The sequence below is a fragment of the Lethenteron reissneri genome, chromosome 54 (assembly GCF_015708825.2).
Source record: "Lethenteron reissneri isolate LAM-NWPU_2019-01 chromosome 54, ASM1570882v1, whole genome shotgun sequence".
NCBI classification, from domain to species: domain Eukaryota; kingdom Metazoa; phylum Chordata; class Hyperoartia; order Petromyzontiformes; family Petromyzontidae; genus Lethenteron; species Lethenteron reissneri.
Genome location: NC_083832.1, coordinates 7,554,427 through 7,576,154, shown reverse-complemented (window position 1 = coordinate 7,576,154; position 21,728 = coordinate 7,554,427). Strand labels below are relative to the sequence as shown.

At 47.3% G+C, this 21,728-nt stretch overlaps 2 protein-coding genes across 3 annotated transcripts in view; one reads left to right on the top strand and one right to left on the bottom strand.

Moving 5' to 3' along the window:
• The window catches only part of LOC133356600 (uncharacterized), a 490,957-nt gene that overhangs the window by 326,875 nt on the left and 142,354 nt on the right, over window positions 1-21,728 (bottom strand). The gene's annotated exons all lie outside the window — the stretch shown is intronic.
• Window positions 15,715-19,290, top strand: LOC133356557 (probable G protein-coupled receptor 85). Its single transcript, XM_061574134.1, has one exon. It carries the CDS (start codon window positions 16,719-16,721, stop codon window positions 17,931-17,933), a length of 1,215 nt encoding a protein of 404 aa, XP_061430118.1. The 5' UTR covers window positions 15,715-16,718; the 3' UTR covers window positions 17,934-19,290.

Below are 21,728 nucleotides of genomic sequence, written 5' to 3'. Positions count from 1 at the left end.
AGACGGCCATAAGAAAGTGGATTTTTCCACTATTGGCTCAGGACTGTGAACAGAAGATGAACACCACAACGATCCTCACTTGGGCAGGAAATTATTGGCTTTGACTTCTCATCAGCTGCACTCAAAAACGTATATATAAAAAATGTGATAGGTTAAAGTGCAGCCCTGCAATTGCTTCCTCATCCTACTGCTGTCGGAAGGGCCTATTGCTGGAGGCAGCTTTATTTACAGAAAATCTTACGTTGTTTTATTCATCACAAACCCAATGCTCTTATATCATACCCACAATATCGAAATCAGCTCAAGCCTCCCGTCAAACACGTGACCTCTGTGTGGCCACATCCGCTCTGAATCGCTCCCCTCTCCCCGCCGTCCCCTGTGAGAACAGACTCTGTTCCATGCAGCAGCAGCAGCATCGAGGTCCTCATGCAGCTTCTTCTCGATCCTCATCTCTGCTGAACCTTTGGAAAAGTTTTTTTTTTCTATACCTTTTCAATTATTTTCCTCTTATTATTTTTTTTTTACATGAACATTAAAAAAATCACATCCTCCCTTGAATCTTACATTACAACATTCGGACGTTTCAGGCGGTAGTTCATAGGGGGATCTGTGGCCACCCGCACACCGGATTCATCAGAGCACGCGGGGGGAGGGGGGGGAGGGATTTTCTTTGTGGGGATGGGGGGGTTGGCCGGCCAATGCGGTTCTGGGGTCAGCTGTTTAAGACTGGTCTGTGTTTCAGGGGTCTAAGACTGTCTGAGGTTCAGGGGTTTAAGACTGGTTGAGGTTCAGGGGTTTAAGATTGTCTAAGGTTCAGGGTTTTTAGACTGGTTGTCTTAAGAAGGCTTCTGTCGGGGTGGATTTCTTCTTTTGATCACAGCTGCTGAGCACAGGCCAATAATCCCATAATGCCAAGCTGCCAGCAACATACAACACAATTAAACTTCTAACAGACACAATGTTAACGCACTTCTTAAATTGGGCAAGGGTTATACGAATTTGGGAAGGGTTATACGAATTTGGGAAGGAGGCGATGGATATAGAGGGCTTTGAAGTGGAGCAGTGAGATGGAAGATGCAGAAAGAGGAGTGCTGTTACCTGCAATGTGGTGAGAGAGTGGGCGGGTGAGTGAATGAATTAATGAATGAGTGTGCTGCTGTGAGCTGCATTGTGGCGGTTTGACACAGCATGAATGAGAGGAAACAGAGAGTTTGGTAGACCAAGTCGTCAACATGAGAACAGGAAGCAATGAGTGACGTTAATGTTAAGTGACTATAGTCGTAGTGGAAGAGTGATAAGGAGATTACTGGCCAAAAGTGTGTGAGTGCTGGATCATTAATCAGCCGGACTGCTTTCAAATAATGAGGTTGTTTTTTTGGTGAGATCGTGTAAATATAAATGTGCAGTTAACCCACCACCAGCGGACACAGCCAATTAGTAATGGTTTGTCACGTAAAACAAAACGTGGCAATTCGTCCCTACTTCGGCGCACGGCGGAGTGTTGGGAGAGTAAAAACCCACGACGTTTACAACTCGAGTACGACATTTCCGCTGGCGATTACAACAACCGGCTTCATCGGGCGATATGCCAAATTAGTGTAAAACGGACTGTATATTCTTTATTAATCAGAATCAGAATCAGAAACGGTTTTAATCGCCATGTAAGTTTGCACAAACAAGGAATTCACTATGGCGTGACGGTGCATACATTGAACAAGTAGGAATCTTAACTTATATAAAAGGTATACACTCTAACTATACTAACGTTACAAAGTATAAGTAATACCAAAGGGCTAAAATCTTTAAAATTATGAATAAGTAGACCTTATAAAATGCGAATGTAAAGTGTTAATTAGCCGTATTAAACAATCTTAAAATACAAAAATACAAATAAGATTACACGTTGTAAGTATGGAACGGTGTAATTATGTAGATAAAATGTTATAGTAAGTGTAACAGTCATTTTAAGTGTAAAAGTCATTTTAAGCCCTTGGCCTTGTTGAGGAGGCCAACAGCAGATGGGAAAAAAACTGTTTTTGTGACGTGAGGTTTTGGTCATGATGGACCGCAGCCTTCTGCCGGAGGGGAGTAGCTGGAACAGAGAGTATCCAGGGTGCGAGGAATCGTCCGCAATCTTCCTCGCTCGCTTCAGGGTCCTCAAAGTGTGCAGGTCCTCAAGGGTTGGTAGATTACAGCCAATCACCTTCTCAGCAGTGCGGATGATACGCTGCAGTCTGCTCTTGTCCTTGGCAGTTGCAGCAGCGTACCAGACGGTGATGGAGGAGGTGAGGATGGACTGAATGATAGCTGTATAGAAGCACACCATCATTGTCTTTGGCAGATTAAATTTCTTCAGCTGCCGTGGTTCTTTCGGTAAAGTTACGTAGAAGGGAAATAATAAAATAATAAAAATAAAGCATAATTAAAATTCTCACGACGTTTCGGCCACAATTATTTACGTGACTTTACCGAAAGAACCAAGAATATGAATCCCTGCATTCATGAAAGCTTTAAATCGAAATTTAAAACGGACTGCTTCACGATTGCAATGACACCGACGACTGCCTACTCCAGGAGCCTCTTTATTTAGACACAACATCAACGCCACGACGTCCACCTTGAAACTCGTCCCCTCCCCTCGTGCTCTTCCCATCTTCAGGAGCGACCTGGCCACAAACGACAGCTCACCATCGCGTGGACATTCCTAGCAGTAGCCAAATCATCTGAAGGTCACGTTTAGAAATCGTTCAACACGTCGGATTTCGCGACCAATATCAATATCATCTATAATTGAGGCGTACTGTACTAGTGACGAATTGGCACGTGCTGTTTACGTGACAACCCTTTACACCATTGGAACCTCATTTGCCAGTAGCAAAACATGATAATTGTTTTTTTACCCTTTTATCTGGCAACAAAACTGACATATTTTTTACAAGGAGTCATGTTTGCATTGACCACAATACCTGCAGTCGGAATGCAAAAAAAAACATAACTCTGATAATGTATCCACTGTCCTTGAAATTGATTGGTCCACACCCGAGACAGCTTTTCCTAGAGCCTAGTCTCACATGGTGTTGGACCAGATGACGCCAAAAGGCGCACAACTCAAAGACAATGCATTCGTCGTCTGGTCTAACACCATGTGAGACTAGGCTCTAAGGAAAGCTGTCTCGGGTGTGGACCAATCAATTTCAAGGACAATGCATACATTATCAGAGTTATGTTTTTTTGTTTGCATTCCGACTGCAGGTATTGTGGTCAATGCAAACATGACTCCTTGTGAAAAAGGTGTCAGTTTTGTTGCCAGATAAAAGGGTAAAAAAAAAAATTATCGTGACAACCCTAACTAGTTGGCTGTGTCGGGTGGTGGCGGGTTTAACGACACATTTATATATTTACGTAATCTAACCAAAAAAAACCCTCTATTATGGATTTATAAATCGTATCGACTGGTGAGTTGATTGGACTGGTGAGTGAGTGGTGACAATCTTGCCAGGGTCAGGTGAGTGCCATTTGGGACTCATACGCATGCAACGGCTGTGCACTCCCCCGTGTCATTCTGTCGAGTGTTTGTTTTTTAATTTGTCAACAGTGCTTACTGAGCACGGTAGCATCACAACAATCTACTGCATTATGTCAGGCAGGCTTGAGTCGGGCTCTAAAAATAACATTTAATCCAAAGTTGCACAAACTTACTTTTCTCTAAGGGCATTTTGAGACAAAGAAGGGAATAATAAAATAAAAAAGAAGGAAATGTTTCGGCTATACTCGCGCAGAATTCTGTCGGAAGCTATCAGCGTTGCACACACAAGGAGTGACATTTCAACTGAAGCGTGCAGACAGTGATAAGCAACTCAACTTCCCGAGATGCCACTGTTGTTTCAAGTCCTCTTCACACCGCCATGGGACCCAAGCCGAGCTCAAAGATGTCACCTCCGCTCCGGTGTCTTTTTAAAACAAAAAAAATATATGAATGCTTTTTTAACCGCGCTATTATACCTATCTGTACACGCGTTTAATTGTATATCTCGCAAATGGACAGCGCGTTTTTAAATGTGTTCTCACAATTACGTTAACACACCAACGATCGCTCATATAAATGCATCGCAATGAAAGAAACACATTTTTATTTCTCCTAGAATGATTTGTGGATTTTTTTACGCATTTTTTAAAATGTAATTAGGTGACAGGGGAGCTGCGGTGAAAAATTTAAATTAAAATTAATAAAAGTTAATTAAAAATAAAATAAAAATCACGACGTTTCGGAGGCAACACAAGCTTCCGTCTTCAGGTGGAACCGTCACAGCAGGCTTGCTCTATCAAGTAATACAGCTATCGTGCTGTGACGGTTCCACCTGAAGACGGAAGCTTGTGTTGCCTCCGAAACGTCGTGATTTTTATTTTATTTTTATTTTACTTTTATTAATTTAAATTTTTTATCTACGTGACTTTACCGAAAAAACCTAAGAATTTGAATACTTGCAGTCACGAAAGCTTCAAATCTAGAAGGAGCTGCGGTGTTCATTGATATGTTCACGGTGCTACGAACCCAGCTGCCTGAGTTGAATTCCTGGCGTGGAGTTATGTATGAGCCATTCCTATATGCACCCCCCTACCTGACCTGTCACCAACACCAACTCTGACCAGCATGGCAGAGCAAGGTCATATCACGCATATAGCTTTGGGAGGCCTTCATCCAGCAGTGTATTGAGAATGGACTGTGAATTATTCATTAACATGGAACTATTATTCAACTTGTAAACAATATAGCTGCTGAAATCTGACATCGTGCTGAGCAGTTGGGATTACTTAACCGAAATAACAACGGCAGTAATTTTTCCAATCTCATGCACAATTTAAAAGCATATTATTGGGTCTTTCGGTAAAGTCACGTAGATAGGTTCAAGGAAAATAACAAATTAACAAAAAACTACGACGTTTCGATCGCAACACAATCAATCGTCACCAGGAGAAAAATAAGTATAACCCGTAAAAACAAAGTTTTTCACTATAAATCCTTTATATGCCGTGGCAGCGAACTTAATATAAAGGATTTAAAAATATATTCGCCTGTGGAGGACGCGGGGATCGATCCCGCGACCTTTGGCATGGGAAGCGAGGGCGCTACCAACTGCGCTACTCCGCCACGGCCTGTGGAGGGGTTACGCTCTGGGCTCTTACACTCTGACGTTCAGCCAAAGCCATGAATGCGTTCTATTTGAATATATGTAAAATAATTTTTTTTTGCCTAAAAAGTGTAACATTTTGGGAATTTTTTTTCACGAACAATAATTGTCTGGCACAACGAGTCTGTGTGGAAAATATCAGCTCGATTGGATCACGGGAAGTGGGTTAAAAAACGACCGAAAGATTTGCACGGTCCTAAGCAAGCAAGCACGCAAGCACGCGAACTTAATATAAAGAATTTAAAAAGAGTGGGAAATTTGCTGAAGCAGGCTGTTTTTAAAGGTTTGAAATGGGTGTAGCCCAAGGGTCATAAACGAAGTGGGCGGGGCTAGTGATGTTAAAGTGAGAGATTTTCATGTCAATGTAAGACTGCCACTGCCATCGAAGACACGAGCGACAGTGGCTGTGTTAGTGTGAGGCATTAAACGTGTTAATGTAAAACCAGAGAGTCGAAAATAACTGCTAACATCGGAAGGTAGGATGGAAACATAACAGCCAGTTATGACTTAAACTGGTTAATCACGTCCTTCCAATGATTGCTCAGTGTGTACCCATCTTCTCGGTTGAAATTGTGTCCGTGTCTATATATCTCGATGGCTTCATTAACGAATCTTTGTTGATAGCCAGTGGGTTTGCAGAGAAATCAATTTCGTGTGAGCCCACCGCATTAAAACAATGATCAGCCACGGCTGAGGTATTGGTCCTACCGTGTTTCAGATCTGCCTCGTGTTCACACGATGCAATGGCCACCTCCATACCCTCGTAAAGGAGGTAGCTCTCCGATCTTACATTGACATGCAAATGTCTCACTTTAACATCACAAGCCCCTCTCACTTCGTTTATGACCCTTGGTGCCACACCCATTTAAAACCTTTAAAAAACAGCCTGCCTCAGCAGCTTTCCTACTTAAAGCTTTAGTGACTGCAGGGATTCATCTTCTTGGTTCTTTCGGTAAAGTCACGTAGAAGGGAAATAATAAAATAATAAAAATAAAACATAATAAAATAATTCTCACGACGTTTCGGCCACAACGCAAGCAGCCGTCCTCAGGTGAAGAACAGGTCTGTCGGAAAGACAGCGTCTGAATGAGGCTGCTTGCGTTGTGGCCGAAACGTCGTGATAATTATTTTATTATATATATATATATATTATTTTATTATTTCCCTTTTACGCGACTTTACCGAAAGAACCAAGAAGAGCTTTCCTACTGTTTATTTTTTTCCCCTGATGACAATTGCTTGTTTTGCGATCAAAACGTCATAGTTTTTTGTTGTTTTGTTATTTTATTTGAATCGATCTACGTGACTTTACCGAAAAGACCCAAGAAAATGAATTCCTGCAGTCACGAAAGCTTTAAGTCAAATTCGAAAGCACTCTGAGCCTGATTTGGCCATGCATCTGAGCGAGCAAGCGTTTATCAGCTTTTTTTTTTATTAGAGATTAGTGTCCATATGGGATTGTGAGAGCAATGGCTGTGCCTTTAGACCCTGGAGGCATCGTCCCCAGATTTCCACCCCCACCCCACACCGCCTCTCTCTGGACCTGCGTCAAGCCCTTTTGTCTTGATCGCCACAACAGGATGTACACTCCATCATACTTCTTCTAACAATGTCAGTGACAATAGACGTACGAGGAGTGATGCGGACAATATTTGCCTTCACTGTTTTCAAAGGAAGTTGCAGATATGAGGGGCAGATTGTGGCGTGCAACCCATGGACATGGGACCATTGTCATTGAAACAGCTGAGCGCCGGGGTGGCCAGATGTTAACTACCTCGCTCGGTATACAAAATGGTCGTGGGTTCGATCCCGACTGAATGCCTGTATATGCGGAGTTTGCACGTCTCTCTCCCGTGGTCGCGTGGGTTTTTCTCGGGGTCCTCCGTTTTTTCCCCTCCACATTTAGAATCAGCACGCGTTTAGAGTATTTGGCTGCTGTACATTTTGTTTACGTGATAAGCCACTTCGTTGGGCTATCGTTTGTGATAGCCAGGCCGCTTCTGAAAACAAGCTTTATAGCTCAGTGGGCTACTGACCTGGCAAAGTAAAATAGTTCAGTGTTTTTTATAGTTGGGAAATATACCTCGGCTGGCTACGGACAGTCCCTGCAGTGCTTTCAGGCAAAGCGTCTCGGTCAGCTGCTGTCAGAGTGCGGTCCCCAGACCGACCGGTGAGTGCTCGCCCCGACAGGTGCTTCGCGGTGGCTGTGATGCAAACGCGCGGGCCGATCCGGACAATCCTGACGACGCTCATAGCTTTTGTTACGGACGTTTATTCATATTTTGCCAATGATATTTGATCACGAAAAAGCGAAGTTAGGTAAGCAAGCCTGGTTAAATTACCCTAACGCTAAGATCTAAATTCCGCCCCCACCTCCTGCCCCATTAAGTTAAGTTCCAGTAATGTGAATCACGTTGTATTGCTGGTATTTAGTGAGAGATAAGTGAACGGAACTTTATCACCAGGGTTGGAAGGGGGTGGAAGGGGAGAGGGGGGCTGGGTGTTCCATGGAAATGTTTGCATTGGTTGAATGCTCGCCGGGCCAAAAAAGTTTGAGAAACACTGATCGAGAATAAGAATACAAATGTCCTTTATTTGTCCAGAAATCCTCAGCGAGTTTCAAGCCTCTCTTTTCAAGAGAGGTTCTGACGCACTGGGGATGTGATGTATTGTCAATGATGAACTTGTGTGTGTGCCTGAGTGTTAGCGGAAAGTGTAGCGGTTAGCACGCTGCATCCCGAGTTCGATTCCCTCTTACGGCCGACACCAGTAACGATTATCTGAATCTGTCCTGGGCCTCCCCTATGTCGACTCAGCCTCAAATGAGTACCTGGTGCGATGCGTAAACATCGCCACTGGGGAGACAAAGGCGGTCGGGCGTGGTGCTGGCCACCTACCCCCACCTGTGCCGTGCCGGCCTTCATAAGTGCTCGCTAACAGTACCTGCCCCAACAGTCTCTTAAAGCTATACGGGGGATCTTTGTCTTTGTGAGTGTTTGTCTTCGTGCTGGAGGAATCCCGGGAGAAAATGCCACGCACGAGGAGATGACGCCCAACAGATGAACTAAAAACCTGAATCTTTACTGAGACTGCCAGAGGAGGAATCCGATGAGCTATGAAGCTCTTGATTTACAGATGTCCAGTTGGGGCGGGTCAGCAAGTGACAACAACGAGAACAACACGAGGGGAGTGCAAAATAGGAGGAAAAATGGGTAAAGTCACGTAGAAGGGAAGTAATAAAATAATAAAAATAAAACATAATAAAATAATATAATAAAATAAAAACATAATAAAATAAAATTTTATTTTATTATGTTTTATTTTTATTATTTTATTACTTCCCTTCTACGTGACTTTACCGAAAGAACCAAGAAGATGAATCCCTGCAGTCACGAAAGCTTTAAATCGAAATGGGAAGCAAGTGACTAAATATAGAGACAACAAATATTCACGATATAAGTCGGATCTATCAAGCTTGTGCAAGCAAGGCAGCCGAAACAACCAGATAACAGTCCCAGACCACAGCACGTTAACGCCACTACACAGCAGCAGTAGTCCCTCTGTAAAATGACACATCATGGAGGCTGGGGAACGGGGGTGTGTGTATATGTATAACAACTTCATATGTATATTACTTCATATATATATAAAACGGAAGGGGCTGTCGTGATGGAATGGTCAACACGTTGGACTTGCAAAATCCAGAGGTTTTTTAATTTTTAAATTCCACCGCCTCTATCCGCCCAGCCCCTCTTCCGACACGGCCACAGACTACGTGGGACGATACACGTCACAGGGAGAGGAGACGTGGAATATCTTGAGCCGAAGGCTCGACGATTGTAATCGTGGTTTGCTGGGGCTGGAGGGAGGGAGCAGCAGCAGCAGGCAAAGACAAAGATCCCTTCCCCCCGTGTAACCATAGCAGACTGTTAGGGCAAGTGCTCTTCGCGAGGAGGTGGATGGACAGCGCCACGGACGAGTGGCGATTATTTCCACTATCGCACCAGGTACTCATTTGAGGCTGCGTCGACCCTAGGGGAGGCCCGGTTCGGATAATCGTCACTGGGAGGAGCAGAGGAGAAAGAGGTTTCGACTGAAGGCCTTGGCAGTGTGAAGAGCATGGTGAGTAATGTTGTGAAGCCGGTGGCTGATGACGAGCAACACACTTTGGGAGCGTGGTGTGCAGCTCATTGCGATGGACACCATATACCACGTGAGTCACGTCGCATTTAGAATATTCCACAAGATAATATTCGTGAGCGTCAAAGTCATGCCGCGGATATAAATCCATTCCAAATGATTGTGTGCCACTTGCAAAGTGCACAAAGTGGGTTCGTGAATCACCCTCCCGATATATTGATGACTTTTGGATGTGAAATATGGAAGCTACTGCTGGGTATGGCATCGGGCTGACTTGAACGTGAGATATATTGAATGTCAAATACGTGGGATTTATATTGAATTTTAAATAAACGTGAAAACTGACCTCGAATATTTGTGAAATCTAATACCAATGATGGTAAATATGAAATATATTTGAAGTGGAATACATGTGAAATTTAATTTAGAAAATATAATTTCGAAATATATCTGGTAGTTCCACGGAACACGTGTTTAATTTATCCCACATGAAATAAAAATAAAATCTGCTCATAACCATACTTATCGCAATAGTTCATGAAAGTAGTGCAGGAAATTTTCATGAAACTCTAAGCCGTGCAGGAATTGGACACAAATTTAAGAATCATATTCTTGCGCATGGCAATATGTATACGAGCCAAATGCCAATGTTAAGGTCTGCTAGCCACGAAATCGCTTCGGGAGAGAAACTTCGTTTTGAGTTGCTGCCCCCCCCCCCCCTGCATTGAAGGAGCGCAGAATACATGCGATTTACCACACGGTCCATGGTTTGTGTTGCCTGGCCACAATCACTCTGCTGAGTCGTATGGTTCATTTCCCATGAATGGAGGAGATGTGCGCAAGTGGCCTGTTGATGTTCTGGTGCGGTTGATGTTTCCACCAGCGTCATTGACGGGGAAGAGGAATGTCAAAGCCAGGAGCTGCGCTGTTTGGGTCTCGAATGAGGAGCCGTTTCTTTTGGACGTCCGACGTTGTCCCACTCTGTTCACCAGAATGACACTTACCGCATTCTTCAGATTATCACACAAAACGTCCCCCCCCCCCGTGTGTGTTGAAGGAAAAGTTGCGGGTGCGTCTTACAATGCGGTAGGTGCGTGCGTGTGTGGCCAGAAATGTATAACTTTCTTGACACCTGGCATAATTTGTCGCTACAGAATGTAGCACTTGCATTCTTTTGACCAGGAACATTGCAAGATTATAAATCTGTTCACACGTTGTGAAATATATCTGCCACAATTAATATAGTGTACTAATAGTGATTTGAAGCTTTCGTGACTGCAGGAATCCATGCTCTTTGGTTCTTTCGGTAAAGTCACGTGGGTAGAAATAAAATAAATCACGACGTTTCGAACGCAACACAAGCGCCCGTCTTCAGGTGAAAATCGCGAGAGCTGCGATATCGCGATCTTCACCTGAAGACGGGCGCTTGTGTTGTGTTCAAAATGTCGTGATATACTAATAGGGTTTTTCCCCTTTTTTCTGGCAACAAAACTGACACCTTTTGCAAGGAATCATGTTTACATTAACCACAATACTTGCAGTCAAATACAAACAAAAACAATACTCTGATAATGTATGCATTGTCCTTGAAACTGATTGGTCCACACCAGAGACAGCTTTCTTTAGAGCCTAGTCTCATATGGTGTTCGACCAGATGACGCCAAAAAGCGCACAGTTCAAAGACAACGCATTATCAGAGTAATGAGAGCTCGGGGTGAGCAGCTACATCTGGAGGTCCCATGATGTCGTGATATGTTTTATTGTATTTCTACCTACGTGACTTTACCAAAAGAACCAAAGAATATGTACTAATATTATTATATTTCAGCGCCTTGTCAGTCCACTTTTGGATGAGCGCTTCTCCACAATGCATTGGTCATTGGATCGTTTGACCATACTTCACTAGACTGGTCAGGAAGGGTTGGTGAAGGGATGGCCTCGGACCGGCTCGGCTATCACTTGGGATGGTGTGGCCAACAGCATGCCTGTCCGCTGTTATCTCCAGTCTGCTGGCACCATGGATTTATTTAAGGTTGAGTCGACCTAGGGAAGGTCCAGGAATGGTTAAAATATCAGCATCCGACCGCTGATGCTAGCAGTGGTGGGATAATTGAACTCAGGTCACCAGGTTCATAGTCTATTGTGGTAATCTCTGCTACACTACCACTCCAAGGTATGCTACATCATGTGGACTATCAAAATATCACTGTGCACCACAATGCCCTTAGTCATAGAGTGTTGCGTTTAGCATTCAGTTTCCAATTGATAACATGACTCATATAGCAACGTGAATCAGACAGGATATCTTCATTATTAACTATTTGACGAAGTTGGGAGTTGAATGTTGAAACCCCACCGTATTTATATTTCAAACAGTGCTGCATAGGTATCATCTATTATTAACTTTTTTACGAGTTTACCTTGACATGTATATACTTTAAAACCGCAACACTTTTAACGGCGAACACCAACATCCAAAATAAGCACACTGAAGAAATCAGTGAACACCAAAGCATCGCCCCAACCCCCTCGCCCCAAGTTGGTGGGAGGGGAGCAGAGATGTAGTGGGGGGGGGGGGAGGGCACCATGAGAATAATTCGATGCTCAGGTGAATAAACCACGAGATTGCGATGTTTGGGTCTCGAATGAGGAGTTTATACTGGTAGGAACCTCCTGGTTCCACCAGCCCACAGGGGATTATTGTGTCCGTCCGTCCGTAGTGCAGAGAGGGGCTGGGTGGGGAGGGGAGGGTGGGGAGGGGCTGGGTGGGGAGGGTGGGGCTGGGTGGGGAGGGGCTGGTCACCCCGTGGTGCCCTTATACAACTCAACGTTTAACCTACTCACGCCGGCTTGTGCCCGCCCTCACAGTCGGGCATATTTGCGGAATACACCACGCCGCCGTTGACCCTGGCCATTGACCGAGCAACCCAACGTTCCTACTAGCTCCCTCCGCAGGAATGTGTTTCTGGACAACGTCCACGTTGTTCCACTGTTCGCAAGCAGCGTTCTTCCCGATCTGGGTGAGAATTTGAGTCAGCGAGCACCTATGGACGTCAGCGTGGTGCACTAGGGGGGGGTGGGGAGTGGTCATAACGATGCACGGTCACCTTTGTCTCCCCAAGTGCTGATGTTTTCATACCAAACCGAGTAGAATATTCGTTTAAGACTATACGATACATGATTTGAGGCTTAGTCGACCTAGAGGAGGCGCTAGAAAGGTTCAGATAAATCGAAACCGGGTCGCTGGGTTCGTAGTGCAGCGCGCTAACCACTCCGCTAACCATACACGCGCACGAATAAACGTGATTGTATTTAATTGCGTAAACAGCCCGGCTGTTTGCCAAATGACCTACTGCAGAGAATGCCACGTTGTCAAACACTGCCAATGTTCTACTGATGGGGGCAGCATTACTCTGTTGCCACGATTGTAACAGAAAAGCCACATTTCATCGTGAAGACGCAGACATTTAGCATTAAGTGAATCAAACGACTCTTGAAAAATAATTATCGATGCATCGTGTTTCCTGGCTGGCTGCTGACTGGGTCTCCTCTCCACGCAAATACACTGAAGCGAGCTGGGTTACTGGCTAAACGAGATTTTTTTTGTCCCACATCACAAAATAACACTGAATTGAAATGGTGGATAGAAGTTGCAAAGACATTTAATGATGATAATATTAAACGTATAGCAACACCGACGAGGTGATAGGAATAAATACAGAAGACAGTCACGGGTCATTTAAAATTTCTGCATATGTCTAATTTGTGCTATTAATGCATTTTTTTCAAGTGGGAATATTCCTTAAAATGCTAGAGAATATAAACAAATCCCTCACAAAATATCTATTATTTTGATATTTTATCATATATTGGACGAAGAAAAGGCTAATTAGTGCTTAGACTACGGGATGATTGTGAGAATTCAAATGGCAGCTGTTGCTTATTGTTCCATTGCAGAACAATGTGTTCTCTACCCGCATAAAAAAAATGTACAAAATATCAAATTGAGTATCCAGGGACAGTGTATAATTTCATCCAGAACAGTCCAGACATCATTTGGCACGCCACATCTATCTCGTCCTTACTGTGTCCATCTAATTTTGATTAACCTGTTTTTTGATATTACGGGAATACAGGGTACAATGATGTAGGGATATTTCGGGACGGTGTTATTGTATTCTAGTGGTAGTGCCTTACGCCGATAACGCTCACTCCAAGCCAAGCCTGGCAGCAGCCTTCCAGTAAACATTGAGTGGCAAATTAAGCCCTGATGATGATGTAGCGGCTTTTGGTTGGCCATCAACAAAACTGCATCACGGCGCTTTCAGATGCGCTTCTGCGGCCGTCTGGAACGCTCTTCCTTCCGATATTAGGAAACCATTGGGAGCTGTGAACTTTTAAATAATCTAGATTGAAAAGCAATTTATTAAGAACAGCTTTCTGTGTTTAGTTTGTTGTCCTGCCCCCGCACCTCTGATTAGCGCGCTTGGCTACGTACGGTGCAAAATAAGTTCAACATGCGTACATACAACTAACAACCCCTCATCGCCAGCATGGTGTGGGGAAGCCTTCATCCAGCAGTGGGTTGACTTACGGCTGTGATTATTAATTCAATTTGGATGCTACAATCAGAATTGCGTCGAAGGAAGGCAAATGCATGCGTTGTTGTTGCTGCTGCAGCAGTCACAGACGCAACTTGATATTCATGACATGACCATAAAATGCAATTATTCATCCCAGCAGACTGCACAGTAGCAATATGCATATAGCTTACCACAGACTTGCTATGTTTTTTTGCGAAACATTCGAAACGTGACAATACGTCAGCGAAGACGGATAGTGTAAATTTACAATTGCTTTTGTTAAACCGCAAAAACGTGACGTCTCACATAGCACTCACACAGCCCCTTTGTAAATCCACTGCTGGATGAATGTCTCCCCCACCACACGTGTAAACAGGGGACCGGGTTCACGGCGCGTTGTTTGAAAAAAAACCACGTCACCTCCTCCACCCCCACGCGAATCATTCCATATTTAGTTGGTGCTCATGCAACTGTATTGATCATCATCTAATCGTGGTTATAAATCGTCGTTAAATCTGCGTTAGCCTACAATAGTAGAACGTATCGTGGAGGTGTTGGCACACTCACCAAATATCTGCTGACATGACCGCATGCCACTGATTTATCTCACTAACACTGGTCAACACACTTTTTCTGGCATAAGGTATTCCAACGGTTTTAAGGTAATTTTGGGGTGATATATTGCATTTTCAATAACAACTGCAGAGGAAAAATAGTAAATAAATGTGGATATCTATAAAAAATTATATTATAAACACACTATCCTAAAAATACAGCACCATATTTTAACACTAAAGCAGTCACTGACTCGCAACAACTTGCAATCATAAGTAACAGAGTTAATTTCGGGTAAAATCAATGAAAATGGGGTATGCCGATAGCATAAAAATGAGATGTGATAGAGCAAATCTGAGATCAGATTTGGAATCAGCACCCTGAAATTAGTCTAAAACAGCTGCAAAAGTCCAGGCCAGAAAAAAATGTTTTTTTTTTCTGTTGAGCATTGTAATAGTAGTAGTTGTAGCAACAGCGGTGTGCACGTAGTCCGTTCCCTCGATCCACTGCTGGATGAGGGCCTCACCAGGCCGCTCGGATCGGTGAGAGATAATCGAGCAAAGTGCAAACCTCCTCCAAAATAACAAACTGCGAGTCCTTTATTCGGATGCAAAAACAACGTGGGGGAAAAAAATCCTGATTACTCACACACATTACACATCGCTAAATAAAGTGGTTCGGCACACAACAACAACAAGACGCTTTGGCTTAGCTTGAGTACAAAAATAAGAATGTATTAAACGACTAAAGGGAGCGATAGAAGCGGGGAGGGGTGATATAGCCTCAACAGATTGTCGGGGCAAGTGCTGTTAGCGAGTAGCAGCTATGAAGGCCGGCACAGCACACGAGGGGGTGGATGGCCAGCAACACGCCCGGCCGCCTTTGTCTCCCCAGTGGCGATACTTACCACACACCGCACCAGGTACTCATTTGAGGCCGAGTCGACCTAGGGGAGGCCCCAGGACCGGTTCAGATATTCGTCACTGGCGTTGGCCGTGATCGGGAATCGAACCCGGCTCAACACACGTAGAGGGGCTGGCCACGCTCACACAAACACACGCGGGCGTGCAGACAGCTTGGCAAGCCTGCGGGGATGATGATGACGATGACGATGCTGTGTCGGTGTGTGCGCTGCGACTCTGGATATGGGGTGTAGGGAGGGATGATGTCGTAGTCGTGGTAGGGATGGGTGGAATGAAGGAAGGAGCGGAGAGAGAGGGAGGGAGAGGGGGGGTGGTGGGGGAGGGGCTGGGTTATGCACGGAGGCTGAAGCGGCTGCCGTGTTCGTGAACCGCTCTCGTAACCATCATTGGCTACGCGCTCAGACACCGCGTGCCCTGCTGCTGCTGCTGCCGTTACGCTCGCTTAACAGCACGTAGACCGTCGCCGGTATTTGCTAGCGTCCCTTTATTTATATTTTCTCTCCTCTCTCTCTTTCATCTTTATTAAACCGAGAGTCGGGCGCTGCGAGTCGAGGTGGCGCTGCCGTCGACGTCGTCGCCGCTGTCTCCGCGCTCGCTGATTGTCGCCCCGTTCGTTCCGACAGCGGCGATTTCAATCCATTTGTCGTCGTTGTCGTTGAAAATGCTCAAACGAAGCCGCCGAGCTGCGTTTGCGTAAATATGTAAACGGTATAGCCTAAATAACTCGATCAGCATTGAAACAGTTACCATCGCTATACGATCGCCGTCACCTCGTCTCCTCCCCCTTCGCCTATTGTCTCGCTTCCGTTTTTTTTAGTGTCTCGTTGTTTTCATAATTAATTCAGTACCGGCCGGCTTCATTAAGTCCACCACCACCACAAGATCACGAAACGCGCGCTCCAGTCGTTAGGCGGGTGGGTGATGTGAGCGGCGGGGATGGAGCGAGGGATGATCGTGATGATCATTCCCGTAGATGGGGCAGATTTCGCGCGGCGCTCCGCTTGCTCGGATTACGTGCAGAGGGGACATCTCGCTTGCATTGCCTTTGTAAATACGTTTAGTTTAATGGAAATAAAAAAAACATCGCGCCGGATAGGCTGTTTACACTGAACCCAGCCTCTCCCCCGCTATAGCCTTTGGCCGCACGTCAACGCCGGCATATAGATGTGTACCCCACGGGGCCCACTGAGTAGCGACGCGAGCTAGCGCGCTAACGGAGGGGAACCATCAACAGCATCCTTAACCACCGCGAGAACAACCACCAGGCACAGCCCGTGTCGCTTCCAAGCATCCATGCTGGCACCTCTTCTTCGCGACCACGAGCGCGGATGGCGAACATCATCAACATCAACGTGAGCAGCAGCGGCGGCGGCGGCGGAGGAGGAGGAGGAGGAGCGGGTACGTCCGCTGGAGGTGGTGCCATCTCGGCAGCGGCAGCAGCGGCCGGCCTCTACCTCCCATCGAGAGAGCCTGCCGGGGGGAAGCTGGCGTCCCTGGGCATCATCATCTTCGCCAGCCTGGCCGGCAACCTGCTGCTCTCGTTCCACGTGCTGCGCCAGAAGAGCCTCCACCGCGCGCCCTACTACTTTCTCCTGGACCTGTGTCTAGCCGACGCGGCCCGCGCGGCCGTCTGCTTCCCCTTCGTCTGGGCCTCGGCCATGCGCGGCTCCGTGTGGCCCTACGAGCCGCTGGGCTGCAAGGTGGTGGCCTTCTTCTCCGTGCTGTCGGCCTTCCACGCCGTCTTCGTGCTCTTCTGCGTGGCCATCACGCGCTACATCGCCATCGCGCACCACCGCTTCTACTGCAAGCGCGTCACCCTGTGGACTTGCGTCGCTGTGCTGTGCACCGCTTGGACGCTGTCGGTGGCCATGGCCTTCCCTCCCGTCTTCGACATCGGCACGTACAAGTACATCAGGGACGAGGGACAGTGCCACTTCGAGCACCGACACTTCAGGGCCAACGACTCGCTGGGCTTCATGCTCATGCTCGTGGTCATCATCGTGGCGACGCACGTCGTGTACGCGAAGCTCGTCTGCTTCGTGCACGAACATCGGCGCATGAGACCCGCGCAGGTCGTGCCCGCCGTGAGCCACAACTGGACATTTCACGGGCCCGGTGCCACGGGCCAGGCGGCCTCCAACTGGATCGCGGGCTTCGGCAGAGGCCCCACGCCACCGACACTCGTCGGCATACGCCAGAACTTTTTCGCGCAGAACAAGCGCCTTCTCGCCGTGGACGATTTCAAGGCGGAGAAGCGCATCGGCAGGATGTTTTACGCCATCACGCTGGCGTTCCTGGCCCTCTGGCTCCCCTACCTGGTGGCGTGTTTCTGGAGGGTCTTCGCTCGCGGTCACACCCTGCCGCACGGCTTCATCGCCACTGCGGCGTGGCTCACGTACGGCCAGGCGTGCGTCAACCCGCTGCTGTGCTACGCGAGCAACAGGGAGCTGCGCCGATCGTTCTGGTCCAGCCTGGCTCAGTGCAGGAAGAGCCCCACCGTGCCGCAGGAGGCTTACTGTGTCATCGGGAGACCGTGCGAGTAGAGGGAGAGGAGAGATGAGAGGGTGGGGGGTGGGCAACCACACGCGGGTTTAGCCTTGAAGGTGGCAACCGCCTTGCCTACCCACCCCACCCACCCGCACTCTCTGCGCACCACGTTGACGGTATCGTCTGATTTTTACGAGTTTACCAATATACGTCTTTCGAAATGATGTTCAATGTTAAAAAACGCGCTGCGAGGTCGCGACCCCCCCACCGCCGCACGCTGCACGCGACCGATGATTGGTAAACACGCGCACGACGCGCCGGCAGCGGAGGGGGGAGGGTGGGTTCCCCCCAACGTCACGTGGAGCACAGTACAGAGACAGAGATCCCCCGTATAGCCTTAGCAGGCTGTAGGGGCAAGTGCTGTTAGCGAGCACCTATGAAGGCCGGCACGGCACACGAGGGGGTCGGTGGCCAGCACCACGCCCGACCGCCTTTGTCTACCTAGTGACGATGTTTACACAACACACCGGGTACTCATTTGAGGCTGAGTCGACCTAGGGGAGGCCCAGGACCGGTTCAAATAATCGTCGCTGGTGTTGGCCGTGAGCCGGAATTTAACTCGGGTCGCCGGGTTCAAAGCGCAGCGTAGCGTTAACCACTACACTACCGCTCCCCATGTACACACGTACACACAGACACACACACGTACACACAGACACACGCACACGTACACACAGACACACACACGTACACACAGACACACACACGTACACACAGACACACACACGTACACACAGACACATACACGTACACACAGACACACACACGTACACACAGACACACACGTACACACAGACACACACACACGTACACACAGACACACTACACGTACACACAGACACACACACGTACACACAGACACATACACGTACACACAGACACACACACGTACACACAGACACACACACGTACACACAGACACACACACGTACACACAGACACACGCACGTACACACAGACACACGCACGTACACACAGACACACACATGTACACACAGACACACGTACACACAGACACACACACACACGTACACACAGACACACACACGCACACACAGACACACACACGTACACACAGACACACACACGTACACACAGACACACACACGTACACACAGACACACACACGTACACACAGACACACACACGTACACACAGACACACACACGTACACACAGACACACACACGTACACACAGACACACACACGTACACACAGACACACACACGTACACACAGACACACGCACGTACACACAGACACACGCACGTACACACAGACACACACACGTACACACAGACACACACACGTACACACAGACACACGCACGTACACACAGACACACGCACGTACACACAGACACACACACGCACACACAGACACACACACGTACACACAGACACACGTACACACAGACACACACATGTACACACAGACACACGTACACACAGACACACACACACACGTACACACAGACACACACACGCACACACAGACACACACACGTACACACAGACACACACACGTACACACAGACACACACACGTACACACAGACACACACATGTACACACAGACACACACACGTACACACAGACACACACACGTACACACAGACACACACACGTACACACAGACACACACACGTACACACAGACACACACACGTACACACAGACACACACACGTACACACAGACACACACGTACACACAGACACACACACGTACACACAGACACACACACGTACACACAGACACACACACGTACACACACACACACGCACGTACACAGACACACACACGTACACACAGACACACACACGTACACACAGACACACACATGTACACACATACACACACACGTACACACAGACACACACACGTACACACAGACACACGCACACGTACACACAGACACACACAGACACACACACACGTACACACAGACACACACACACGTACACACAGACACACACACGTACACACAGACACACACACGTACACACAGACACACACACGTACACACAGACACACACACGTACACACAGACACACACGTACACACACACACACGTACACACAGACACACACACGTACACACAGACACACACGTACACACACACGTACACACAGACACACACACGTACACACAGACACACACACGTACACACAGACACACACACGTACACACAGACACACACACGTACACACAGACACACACACGTACACACAGACACACACACGTACACACAGACACACACACACACTCGACATTGAATCAAGGCTCTTGCGTCGCGTCGAACGTGGTTTAACAATCATCAGGCTCGTGCAGCGCTCACGTCATTCTCCGTCCCAGCGTGTCCGTTGGGTCCGTTCTCAACACGTACATCTATTCTCGAATCTCCTCTTCACCCCAGCAATCCGCAGTTTCCACCGACATCTTCCAGGGTCACACTTAACAACAAGTCACTCAGTCTCCTACTAAGAGGTCCCCTCCGTCTCCCCCCCCCCCCCCCTTTTTTGTCGGTCTATTGTTTTCATGGATCTGATAGAGAGAGGGCGTCCTTGCCTACAGCATCTGACAGTTCAACAGCATTCAAACGAGCCCGACTCTGCAGATGAGACACACTGGGGTTAATACCGGTCCAGAGTTTGCTTGGTACTGAATCAATGCTGCTGAAACGATGCACTACCCCGGAAGGGGTGTGGGTCTTTATGGGTTGTGTCAGAAATACAGTACTTGTATTTTTATACCTGGAGAGACAGACATACGAAAAGGACATTGTTTGTCTAATTGGGTGTTGTGTGTGTGTGTGCGTGTGTGTTGGCGGTATGTTGTTTTCACGTGCCCTTACCATTTTCATCTCGCTCTTTGTCTCAACTCTCAGCCCTTCGACACGTATCACCAGGGTCTATCTTCGTTTTCACCATCAATGTTGCCCTCGCAATCCTGGCGAGTGTAGACTCGAATAATGCCCGGGTTATGTGCCGTGTAACGAAAACAACTTAATCGTATTAAATGGTGGTTAAGATGGTACACTCTAAAAAGGCACAGTGCTGTGGATGAGAGTGTGCGGTTTTGATAAACCCTAGCTGACCATGATCACACACAAAACAAAACCCCGTCTAACCTTCACAGACTGTTGGGGCAATGGCTGTTCTCGAGTTAGCGCCTAAGAAGGACGGCACGGCACACGAGGGGGATGGGTGGCCAGCACCACGCCCGACCGCCTTTGTCTCCCTTAGTGGCGATGTTTACACATCGCACCCAGATACTCATTTGAGGCTGAGTCGACGAAACGTAATGAAAACACATAGACAAACACATACATACACAAGACAAAGATCCCCTGTATAGCCTGAACGTACTGTTGGGGCAAGTGCTGTTAGCGAGCACCTATGAAGGCGGCACGGCACACGAGGGGGATGGGGTGACCAGCACCACGCCCGGCCGCCTTTGTCTCCCCAGCGGCGATGTTGACTACACACTCCACCAGATACTCATTTTAGGCTGGGTCGACCTTGGAGAGGCCCAGCACCGTTTCAGACAAGCGTCAATGGTGTTGGCCGCGAGCGAGAGTCGAACTCGGGTCGCCGGCTTCGTAGCTCCCGATACGCACACACATACATACACACGAGTACACAATGTAACACGGTACTTTAAAAAAACGTTAACATTTCAGAGAATTTGCAACAACACACGAGCAATGTGCCTCCGGGCTCTGGAGACCACCTGGAAAAGATTGCAGTACACGTGTTGACAATGACGGCGAACAAGTGAAAGACTCTTTGAC

What these genes read in the sequence shown, in the direction of transcription:
- LOC133356557 (XM_061574134.1), top strand. Translation starts at nt 16,719, where the DNA reads ATGGCGAACATCATCAACATCAACGTGAGCAGCAGCGGCGGCGGCGGC.